We start from the raw sequence: 12,469 nt of genomic DNA, 5'->3' as shown, positions 1-12,469 counted from the left end.
CATGAAACGAGTTGAGAATTGTTCCCACTTGTATTTTCAAAAGAGATTGAATGAGTTCTGATAGCTAGACTCAAGAAATTGACTCATTTCATCAAAGTTGTCACATATATATGTGTGGAGTATCCCTCATCCTTTTACTGTTCATGAAGTCTATAGTCTTTCCTCCCTTGTTCCTGACATTGTTAATATATGTCTTGCTGTTTTTTCTTGTTCAGTCTAGCTAGAGGTTTATCAATTTTACTGATGTTTGAAAAGATTTTCTCTTTATTTTGTTGATTTTTGCTTTTTTTAATACTAATTCCTTGTTTGGGTTTCGTTTGCTCCTCGAGTTTCTAAAGGTTAAAACAGATTGTGATCTTTCTTCTTAGATATAAGCCTTCAATACTATAAATTTCCCTAGGCATTGCTTTAGCCGAATCTCACAAATTTTGACATATTGTAGCTTCATTTTCATTTAGTTGGAAATACTTTCTAATTTATACTCAAGACTTCCTTTTTGATCCATGAATTATTTAAAAGTATTTGTTTAACTTGGAGATTTTCCTGATACCTTCTCTTACTGATTTTTAGTATAATTCCAAATTGTCAGGGAATATATTTATATGATTTCTGTTATTTTAAGTTTCCAAGGTTTTTCTCTTCTCCAATTTATGGTTTGTCTTGGTGATGGCTCCATGTGTACTTAAAAAGTTTCAATTTCAGGGCACCTGGGTGGCTCAGTTGGTTAAGCATCTGACTCTTGATCTCAGCTCAGGTCTTGATTTCAGGGTCATGAGTTGAAGCCCTGCCTTGGGCTCCATGCTGGGCATGGAGCTACTTAAAAAAAGTTTCACTTTCATCTACAGGTCCTTCTCTACTTTTTTCCTCCTTAGCAACTTGTTTGTTCAGGACACTGAGTGTGTGTGTGTGTGTGTGTGTGTGTGTGTGTGTGTATGCGGTTGTATTCTTTTGATGACCTTTAATATGTTCCTTTATCATCTTCATTTTTGGGGAATATTTGTTATACTTAGAGCAGGCAGTGGTCCTTAAATTTTAGTGTGCATCAGGATTACCTGGGAGGCTTGTTAAACCATAGATTACTAGGCCGCATCCCTGGGGTTTCTGATTTGGCTGGTCTGGGGTGGGGATTGAGAATTTGCATTTACCAAGTTAACCTAGTAATGGTGAGTGCTGCTCATCTGGGGACAGTACTTTAAGAAGTACAGGTCTAGGGCAGTTTTGCAACCTTGTCATTATTGACACTTTGAATTGGATAGTTCTTTGTTGTTGGGACTATCCTGTGCATTGTAGGAGGTATAGCAGCATGTCTGGTCTCTACCCACCAGATGACAGTGGTTGTGACAAGCAGAAATGTCTTCAGACTTTGCCAGATGCTTCCTGGGGTGGATAGAGGGAGGCACCCATCCCCGTTGGGTATCACTGTTCTAGGGTGCCTGGGAAAAACTCTTACATCCATATCTTTAAGTATTTTTCTTTTAGGATGGTTAGATTCTCCTTGGAGACACATTTATAATATTACAGTCTTCCTGCCTGATGGTGAAGGCCCCCTGCCAGTGTTCTGTTTGATAGATGTGGGGTGAAGGGGTAAGGGATCAGCATCTAGTATGTCTGTGTTTTCTTAATTTTCTTCATTTTAGTATTATACTCTTGCTTTCATTGTGCCTTGTGTGTTTAGTCGAGACTCTCTGTTCCCTTTCTTTCTTTTTTTTTTTTTAAGATTTTTTAATTTATGTATTTGACAGAGAGAGACACAGTGAGAGAGGAAACACAAGCAGGGGAAGTGGAAGAGGGAGAAGCAGGCTTCCTGAGGAGCAGGGATCCCAGTGTGGGGCTCAATCCCAGGACCCTGGGATCATGACCTCAGCTGAAGGCAGACGCCTAATGGCTGAGCCACCCAGGTGCCCCTCTGTGTTCCTTTTCAAGAGAAGAAAAAATTCTCTAGTCTTTTGTCGGGTTTGAGGAGGGGCAACTGCTTAGTGTGAAGTGAGGATATGTCTGTTTCTGAGACTTTGAAGTAGTCCTCTTTGTTTTAGACCTTAAGCATCTCTCATCTCATGACCCCCTGCCCTCAGCCTTACAGTATTGCGTCTTCTGGGAACTCTGCAGATTCTGGGGATTTAATTAGCGATTAGCTTTCTGCATTGAGAGTTTAGGATTCGGTTCTCTTGGGTCTGCTAAATCAATTGATCAGGTGTCCATGTGATGTCCAGCTTTAAAATTTTGTTCCAGTTGAGATTAAAAGGTCTCAGTTTGTTCTGTCATCTCTTTTTGCTAATCCTATCCCCGAAAGAGATTTGTATCTGGAATATATAAAGAATTTTTGAGGGGTGCCTGGCTGGCTCAGAAGAGCACACAACTCTTGATCTTGAGGTTTTAGTCAAGCCCCACCTTGGGTGTAGAGATTACTTAAATAAATGAAACTTAAAGAATTGTTGTAACTCAATAATAAAAAGACAAACCAATATAAAACAGGGTGAAGAATCTGAATAAATAGTTCTCCAAAGAAGATATACAAATAAGCACATGAACAGATATTCAGTGTCATTAACTATCAGGGGAATGCAAATCAAAACCACTAGAATGTTATAATTAAAAAGTTGGACAATAAATATTGGTGAGGATATGGAGAGATTGGAACCCTTACGTACTGCTGGTGCGAATGTACAATGGTACAGCCGCTTAGAATAACACTTTGGTGATTCCTCAAGTGGTTAAATGAAGAGATACATATGACCCAGTAATTCTACATCTAGATACATACCAAAGAGAAATGAAAACCTATGTCCATACCAAAACTTGTATATGAATATTTATGGCAACATAATTTATAAGAGCCCAAAGGTGGAAACAACACAGATGTCCATCAGTTGATGAATGGCTAAACAAAATGTTGTATATCCTTGCAATAGAATAGTTTTTGGCGATAAAAAGTAAGGAAGTACTGATACATGCTACAACATGGGTGAACCATTATGCTAAATAAAAGAAGCCAGTTACAAAGACCACATATTATATAATTGCATTTATGTGAAATGTCAAGCATAGGGAAATCTGTAGAGATAGAAGGTAGATTAGTGGTTTCTTAAGGGTTGCAGTGATGGGGGAATAGGGAGGTAATAGCTAAAGGGTGTTAGTTTCTTTTAGAGAAGAAAGAGAAGAAAATTTCTAAAATTGACTTGTGATTGCACATATCTGTGAATATACTGAAAACCATTGAACTGTACACCTTAAATGGGCAAATTATATGTGAGTTGTACTTCCATAAAGCATTGAAAAATCCTTTACTATTTTAGTAGGGATTTAACAGGATATAAGAGTAGATGTATTTCTTTGGCATTTTACCTTCAGATCTTAAAATACGCTAAAATGCGATATAATTACAGGTTAGACAAATCATGGGATATTAAGGATTCTGAAAATGTTTTCTTTAAGGTTAGGAAAACACATTTAGATTTAAATTAATCTCATTTTACATATGAAACAGATTATAGTTTATCTGGGTGGATTGGTCCTTGATGTTAGACTTAGATTTGAGTCCTAACCGGGGAGTTTGTTAGCATGTCATGGAGAGGGACATATTGAACCTATCTTTGTTTCTGTATCTGAAATAGGATTGAAACCCATCTACCTCAGAGTTATTGAGGATTAAAAGAGCTGGCATTGTATTAGCTCCAATTTATTGAACACCATCAATGTGTTTGATATTTGCATTTTACATACATGTCATTCAGTCCTTAGAAAGCCATGTGTTCTGGGGCACCTGGGTGGCTCAGTCAGTTAAGCGTCTGCCTTTGGCTCAGGTCATGATATCAGGGTTGTGGGATAGAGTCCCGAGTTGGGCTCTCTGCTCAGCAGGGAGTCTGCTTCTCCCTCTGCCTCTCCCCTGATCGTTCTTGCTTGCTTTCTTTCTTTCTCAAATAAAATCTTTTAAAAAAAAGAAAACAGAAAAATAGAAAACCATGTATTCTGCTGCTCATTACATTGTTACTCTTTCTGGTAGCTACCAAAGGGAGAAATGACATGTCAGTAATAGGAGAATGGTTAAATTATTGATTGGCCTCTCTTTATAGGGTATTATCAAATGGTGTTTTACAAAGATTTTGTAGTTATTTGGAAATTGTTATCTTAGATAAAAAGGTTATATATATTTTTAGATGAAGGAGAGCTCAGGTGGAAAAGCTCCAAAATATTTACTGTAGCATTATTTTGCATTATCGTTTTTTTTTTTGTTTTTAAGATTTTATTTATTTATTTGACAGAAAGAGACACAGCCAGAGAGGGAACACAAGCAGGGGGAGTGGGAGAGTGAGAAGCAGACTTCCCCCCGAGCAGGGAGCCCAATGCGGGGCTCGATCCCAGGACCCTGGGATCTTGACCCAAGCCAAAGGCAGACGATTAATGACTCATATTTTGCATTGTCTTTATGATTAAAAAACAACAAACAGTTGCTTACACTGAGTGTTGTAACTTGATTATGGAAAATTTCATTCATACGCAAAGGTAGAGTGTGATGAACTTTCATGCACTTCTCATTTTCAACAATGATTGACATATAGTCTGTCTTGTTTTATTTATATCCCTCTACACTTCCCCTTCCCTGCTTTCTGCAAGATTTTATAAAATCTCAGGTATTACTTAATGTGTCTTCCTACTTATTTTGACAACCAAACATATCCCCTTTCTATTTCCAAAACATTCCCTTGGTGATAGCGCCTTCATCTTTTGAGACCCATTTCTGTAGGGCATTAGGAGTGGTTTAAGATGCGATACTTTTCTTAATTTGGACTGATTCTCTGAGGTAGTCTGTTAACATAGATTCCTTGGCCTACTCTGAGATTTCCTGATTTGGAGGGTGGGATAGGCCTAAGCATACAGGTGCTTGTGAAAGAAAACACTGATCTAACATGGAATAAATAAGGTTTTTTTAATAGTATGAAGATCTTTTCTCTGTGTTTGCATGTTATTCTTGTCCCTGGAAAGCCTTTCTTCAGGTTTTCTTGGCTACTTCCTAATCTGCCGTAGTTTTCATTGGAAAGCTTTCTTTAATTGCCCTTGTGCTTCCTCTGTACTTTGTGGTTTACCTAACTCTTTCATTGCTGTCCTTCAAGGAAAGATTTTTGCTCTGTATCTCTGCATGTGGACAATAGTGTGTGTGTGTGTGTGTGTGTGTGTGTGTGTGTGTGTGTGTGTGTGTGTAGATAGTACTTCTTGTTAATGAATGTTGAATGAAAACCGTGGGGAAGAAAGTAAGTATAATAGGCCAAGAATATGAGGTTGGCTGTATATGTATTCAACTAGAACGGAGCAGGACTGGAGATGGAAAGCTGAGGCATAGATTATTGTAAACATGGTAGCAGCTATGTATGGCTTGAACTATTGTTAGCACCATTGATACAAAAAGAACAAGGATATTGGGAAGAAATGAGTTGTCAGGCCTTAGCAGAAAGTTGAATATATAGGACATGTGTACTTACAATACAACCTTAGTGTTGGAGATGAGTGAAATGTTAATACTCATTTCACACTATGATTAAGATACTGACACAGAAAAGATGTTTCTTTATATTGTTTGAATTGTAATATCTGTAGTAGGGGCCTTTTTGAAGTACTAGTAGAAACTAGACTAGATGGTGTTATGCAAACACCTGTAATAATTATTTTATTTTTATGTTACTTAGTTCAAGGAAGAAATTTCTAAACGTTTCAAATCACATACTGACCAACTTGTGTTGATATTTGCTGGAAAAATTTTAAAAGATCAAGATACTTTGAGTCAGCATGGAATTCATGATGGACTTACTGTTCACCTTGTCATCAAAACACAAAACAGGTATGTTTTTAGAAGACCTAGAACTTTAAACTGTGAATAAATGTTTATACAGTTAACCCTTGAATAATGCAAGTGTTCGGGGCACCAATCCCCATGTAGTCAAAAATCTGAGTATACCTTTTGACTCCCCCAAAACTGAACTACTCTAGCCTGCTGTTGAGTGGAAGCCTTGCTGGTAATGTAAACAGTTGATTAATACATATTTTGTATGTTATACATATTATATACTGTTTTCATACTATAAGCTAGAGAAAAATGTTATTAAGAAAATCATAGGAGGGTGCCTGGGTGGCTCAGTTGGTTAAGCGACTGCCTTCAGCTCAGGTCATGATCCCGGAGTTCCAGGATCGAGTGGCGCATCGGGCTCCCGGCTCAGCGGGGAGTCTGCTTCTCCCTCTGACACTCACCCCTCTCATACTTTCTCTCTCTCTCTCTCAAATAAATAAAATCTTTAAAAAAAAAAAGAAATCATAAGGAAAATACATTTATAGTACTGTCCTATCTTTATTGAAAAAAAAAACTCCAAGTATAATTGGACCTCTGTAGTTCAAACCTTTGTTCTAGAGTCAACTGTATTTCTTTAAAAAAAAAAAAAAAACAGTCTTGGGGCGCCTGGGTGGCTCAGTTGGTTAAGTGTCTGCCTTCTGCTCAGGTCATGATCTCAGGGTTGTGGGATTGAGCCCCACGTTGGGCTTCCTTGCTTAGTGGGGAGTCTGCTTCTCCCTCTCCCTTTGCCCCTACCCCTGCTTGTGCTCACATGTGTGCGCACACTCTCTCTCAAATAAATAAATAAAATCTTTAAAAAAAATAGCAAAAAATAACCAGTCTTGGCTTTACATGGCTTTCTCTGCCATTAATATGTAAATAGATTAAAATTCATTTATTTGTTGTTGATAACAAGTTAAAAAAACGAATGATTCAGTAATGCTGATGCTTACACATTTGATATTTTAGGGAATTCATCAGTATCGAGTCATATTTCTAAATTAAGTCAATTCTAAATTATTTGCATTATAGAATAAGCAAATTAGTATGTTTTTAGCGATGTTTTTTGTTTTAGGGAGATTTTTGGACAAGATCAAAGGTGACTCATCTCCTTGACAAACCACAAATGAGTAGCCATTTTTCATTATCAATTTTTTTAAGGTTTTATTTATTAGAGAGCATGAGCGAGCACAAGTGGGGTGGGGCAGAGGTAGAGGGAGAAGCAGGCTCCCCGCTGAGCAGGGAGCCAGGTGCAGGGCTCTATCCCAGAACCCTGGGATCATGACCTGAGCCGAAGGCAGATGCTTAACCGGCTGAGCCACTCAGGTGCCCTTCATTATCAGTTTTTAAGAGACACCTTCATATTGTGTATCACTAATAAAAAATACTGCCGAACTGTTATGTTTTCTTTTCACTTGAAATTTTTATTCTATATTTAGTGAAAGAGCTCCTTTAGACTCATTTTTGGATATAACTCTAATGCATGCATACAAAGAAAATATACATGAAATAAATTGGTTAAAGTCTTCCTAACACTACTTCATATTGAGTGATTCTTTTGAATCACGTTTTGACGTCGTCATAAGTATTCATGTTTTTGCATATGTGATGAAACTCTACTGTTGAGAGGTTGTGGTGCAGCATTTCATAAAAGAGTGCTACGATATTTTCTCCAGGAGTTTCTTCCAAGCCACTGACACCCATTCTGCAAAGTTTTATGCTGGTTTTCCCCCAACAGCAAGTAGTTGTTTCCCTGACAAAAAATTCATTCCTTCTGTTCTGTTCTTACGCTTTTCTGTATACATAGTAACTTTATTAGTACCAATTAATGGTGAAATTTTCCTGAAGACTTTTTTTTTTAATTTTATTTATTTATTTGAGAGAGAGCGGGCATAAGCAGGGGGAACGGCGGAGGGAGAGGCAGAAGCAGACTCCCCACTGAGCAGAAAGCCTGATGTGGGGCTCAATCCCAGGACCCCAGGATCATGACCTGAGCCGAAGACAGATATTTAACTGACTGAGTCACCCAGGTGCCCCTCCTGAAGACATTTTATGTGCTATTAAATAACACAGCATGTCTGGTATAATCACTTAGTTGAAGTCCTACAGAATACCTCTGCATAGGCATGACAATTGGTGCCTGGTTGTCAGCAATTGTAAGACAGATCTTGATTTCAGAAATGTTAATAATGAAAAAATGTACATCTTAGAATCAATGAAAGAAGCAGTGAGATTCAGAGCTCTTAACTGGTATCAGATGGAAGGGGTTTCCAATAACGTATCTCTGTTTTTTTTACCTAAAGATAATATTAAGTAATTAAAACAATACAAGTTATTACTGGTATTGATTTCTCAGTTTGCTTTTGGTGATCTCTTTTTATATTTTACTTTTAACAATTTCAAGAGGCTGAGTAGAACTGCCCCCAATCCTCAAGAACTTAGAAGGGAGTAGATAAAAAAATTGCTTATATAGTCAAGCTTTGTGGGTGTGACTAGTCATTGATTTCTCTTCTCTGGGGTGACCCATCTCCATATCTTACATATTATGCTTGAAAGTAGTGAAATATTTATGTACCTATACTGGAGGTGGGGAGCAGTTGAAGTATAGTTTAACTTGTATAGGGTTTTGCTGTGCTTCTTCATATTTATGTTCTTAATGCTTAGTTATCTCAGGGTATTTACCTTATGACAATTTGAATTGGTCTGAAAACTTACACTTTTATTTCTGAGAATTCTGGAATTTCAGAGGTTCTTTTAAAAATAATTAGCTCCACTGTTTATACCAGGATTTGGTTATTTTTCCTAGGCCTCAGGATCATTCAGCTCAGCAAACAAATACCAGTGGGAGCAACGTTACCACATCCACAGCTCCTAGTACTAACTCCACATCTGGTTCTGCCACTAGCAACCCTTTTGGTTTAGGTAAGTGTCTTTAATTATTTTACAGGGATAGGAAAAAAACTCCTTTTCACCCAGGGTGGTTTTGGATAAAATGATAGAATTAAACATTAAGTCACTTCCACAACAATAACAATTATTATGTTTGTAGCTTACTTCTTCAATTGTAGGTGTTAAGGAAGTATTTGGGAATACAGATGTGCTTGGTTAGCTTACATTTACATTTAATAAGTGATAAATTAGCGGCACTTTTTTTTTTTTAAATAATCAAAGAGATGTAGCATATGTGTACCTGATCTGACTTACCACATCATTGAATCTGAGGAAGATTAGCTAATTGTTGATCATAAGCTAAGCTAACCTCCTGAATATAATTTTCTGATTTGTAAAACGAAGGACTTTAGGGCCTAGGGGCAAGTCCATTGGCTAAGGAGCTCCTGCATCAGCCCAAACCACTTTTCTTATATCAGTTTTATAGTGAGGTTCTGTGGAAGGTTTTGTTGAGGAAAAAGAGTATTCTGAAACTAACAGACACTTCAATTAGAAAGCTAAATGGTTTGGTGCTTCTTTCAGTTCTTAAGTTGTATAGTAGTACCTTGAAAAGACATTTAAAAAAAATATGTATAGTTTGCACATCAAGGATCATATCTTATATCTTCCCTTTCTTCCAGAAAAAGTTTTTTAGTAATTTAGTTCCACTGTGCCAGCTATGTTGGAAACCTTTTAGGGTATGGCAGGGATTCACATTTCCTTTTTTTTTTTTTTTTTTTTTTTTTAGTTTTTACATTTTTGCTGCTCTTGTTTTCTAGAATGATCTTAGGGTAAATGTATCTCTTTTGGTAAATTTTAGATGGCAGAATTATTGACATGAACAATCTGGAGAGATTAGGATGAAATGATTTAATGTTCAGAGTCATGAAAGGTATTGTTGAAGTAAATCTCTTCCCTCTTCCTTCATTTTATAGGCAATTCTCTTCTCTCATTTTATAGGCAAAGAAATTGAAGCCCAGAAAAGCTTTTAGTTAATTTGTCTGAGGCCACACATCTCCCCCATTTCCTTCCATTTCCAGTCTCATTCCTATCCCCTCCTGTCTCAGTTGCTTTTCTTCATCATTTATTCCATTTACCCTATATAGTTAGCTTTTCTTTTTTGGTGCCTCTTTTCATGAAGACCCAGCCCATGTATAAAAGCTACAGAATCGCACCATCACCCTTTCCTTTGCTTCTCTTCTTAGCTGTCTTTGGAAGAGGCATTTTCCTTTTTCTGTCTGTATTTCCCTTTCACTAAGTTTGCTGTGCTCTGTTGTTTTCCCCCATCACTTCATTGAAAATTCATTTGGTAAGGTCACTATTGACCTCTTGGCTTGCCAAATTTAGTGGACACGTTTTTGTTTTTGTTTTTGTTTTTTTTAAAGATTTTATTTATTTATTTGAAAGAGAGAGAGGGCACGTGAGAGGGGGGAGGGCCAGAGGGAGAAGCAGGCTCCCCACTGAGCAGGGAGCCCGATGTGGGACTCGATCCCGGGACTCCAGGATCATGACCTGAGCCAAAGGCAGTCGCCCAACCAACTGAGCCACCCAGGCGCCCACGTTTTTGTTTTAATTCAGTTTCTCTCAGTGCTTACCAGTCTGTCCTTGAAATTTTCTTCCTGTTAACTCCTGTTACTGTTTTTCCCTGGTTAATTTTCTGGCTTTTTCTTTCTGTCTCATTTATGGGTTTCTTTTCTTTTGATTGGTATTGTTCCCCAGAGTACTGCCTTGTCTTTCTTCTTGTTATGACATTATCTTCCTCCTGTATCTTGGTGATTCTCAAATCTGTTCCTCAGCCCATAGCACTTGTGAACTCTGTGTCTTTATTCAGCTCTCCTCTTTGATATTACTTGATGTTCTCTAGTACTTTAGCCTGTGTGTGTCTCCTCAGAAAGCAAAGGAAAACAAATGCAGAAACTCTTACCTTGCCCCTCAAACTACTGCCTCTTCCCCACTAATTCTCTCCATACCTCTTCTCTATCCCATCCCTTGCAAATATTCCCTGTTGTTACTTCCTTGATGCAGTTCCTTGACTTTTTAAAAAATCTGTAATGTTTACTCTGAGTCATTCTACACTTACTAGAATAAGAACATCTGAAGTGACTGTTGTGCTTAAAATCTATCAAGACTTTAAGATTTAGCTTTTGCCTATCTCTCCATTCTCATTTCTTAACACAGCTCAGCAGTTTTATTAGGTTATTTATCTTTTGGTAATAGATAACCTCAAACTCAGTAGCTTCTTACCACAAAGCTTAATTTCTTGCTCCAGAGCTTTCCTTCATTCTGCAGTGAAGCCCCCATCTACATGGTCAGTCCTCAGGGACTCAGGCTAATGGAATCCTGCCATCTTGTAGCTACATCACTTGGGACATGGCAGAAGAGATAGCTAAGAGTCTCAAGCTGGACATTCTGTACTTTGGCCAGAAGTGATGCATTTTTTGCAGTCCTTTGGTCGTAACTGGTCACATGGGTCTGTCCAACTGCAAAAGAAATAAAAGACTGCACATGGAATGTTTGGTGAGCACTGCTGTCTGCCATTCTAGTCAGACTGAATTTTTTGTGATTTCAGGAACACATCAGTAGTCATATTTATCTCTATGCTTTTTGTATATAATGTTTGTTGTGCTTAGTATTAAATCTTTCTTCCAATCCTTCCCATTTCTTGCCATCCTATTCATTCCCTGTATTCATTAAGTGTCATCTTAGGAAAGTTGCCATCCCACTTAGGTACTATATCACCATAGTATCATATGACTATTTCTGTTAAAGTACTTACTCTGTATTTGTTTTCCTTGTCTGCCTTCCCACTACATTGAGTTCTGTATGTTGTACTTGTTTCTTATCATGTTATTCCCTATGTGGGTAGCATAGTCCTTGGCCTATTAGAAAGTGCTCAGTAAATAAAACAAATACAAAAACTCTTCTCTTGCCCCTTAAACTACAACTTCTTCCCTGCTAAATCTCTTTCCATACCTCTTCTCTATGCAGTTATTCCCTCTTGTTACTTGAATGAATGCATTTGGTTGGTTACGTAATTTTGACAGTTAACATTTTATGATAATCACTCAGTCATCTTGGATCTGTTAGGTTTTTCCATGACTTAATTCCTCTAAAGAGACATCTGTTTCCATTGTATGTCCTGGCCTTTTCTCTCCTTGATGAGCAGCAGCTCTGTTCTAACTAGAGTTCATAGGTGAATTCTACTAGCTCGTCTGGAAAAAGATTTTAGAAGTATAATCCAGTTCATATTTTTCATCTTTTCTTTGAGAGGGCATGTTCTAGGTTATCTCTTTGACACCAACCAACCCTCCAACACCATCTGGGTGTCTTTTAGTTCAGTTCTGACAGTACCTACCTTGAGTTAGTGTCCGATCCCATAGTTTAAAAGTGTGTCATTCAGTCCCCCAAGACTGCCTCTCCTTCAGATACCAGTCTAGGTACTAGAGCCTGTGTTTTGACCTGCAGGCTATAAATTGGGGGGGTCCCACAGTTCCCCTCCTCATTTGATAATTTGCTAGAACAACTCACAAAATTCAGGAAAACACTACTTATGTTTACCAGTTTATTAGAAATAAACAAATGGAAGAGAAGCATAGGGCAAGAAATGGGGGTGTAGGAGAGTGCAGAGTTCCCATGCCCTAGAAGTGTTCACCAACAGGAAAGTTTTCTGAATCTCATTGCTCAAGAGTTTTTACAGAGCTCAATCTCTAATCTAGCTCTTTTCCC

The 12,469-nt window shown here is 37.8% G+C and overlaps 1 protein-coding gene across 2 annotated transcripts in view; it reads left to right on the top strand.

Moving 5' to 3' along the window:
* UBQLN1 (ubiquilin 1) overlaps window positions 1-12,469 on the top strand; it is a 52,316-nt gene that overhangs the window by 23,769 nt on the left and 16,078 nt on the right. For both annotated transcript variants that reach the window (XM_028122257.2, XM_028122256.2), the window contains exons 2-3: window positions 5,679-5,830; window positions 8,622-8,737. In XM_028122257.2, coding sequence (XP_027978058.1) covers window positions 5,679-5,830; window positions 8,622-8,737 — 268 coding nt within the window. The remainder of the gene's footprint in view (window positions 1-5,678; window positions 5,831-8,621; window positions 8,738-12,469) is intronic.

This window comes from Eumetopias jubatus, unplaced genomic scaffold (genome assembly GCF_037043125.1).
Source record: "Eumetopias jubatus isolate StellerSeaLion01/CBP00866 unplaced genomic scaffold, mEumJub1_p1.0 scaffold_15, whole genome shotgun sequence".
Taxonomy (NCBI): domain Eukaryota; kingdom Metazoa; phylum Chordata; class Mammalia; order Carnivora; family Otariidae; genus Eumetopias; species Eumetopias jubatus.
The sequence above is the reverse complement of the archived record's forward strand: the minus strand, read 5'-3'. Positions and strand labels throughout refer to the sequence as shown.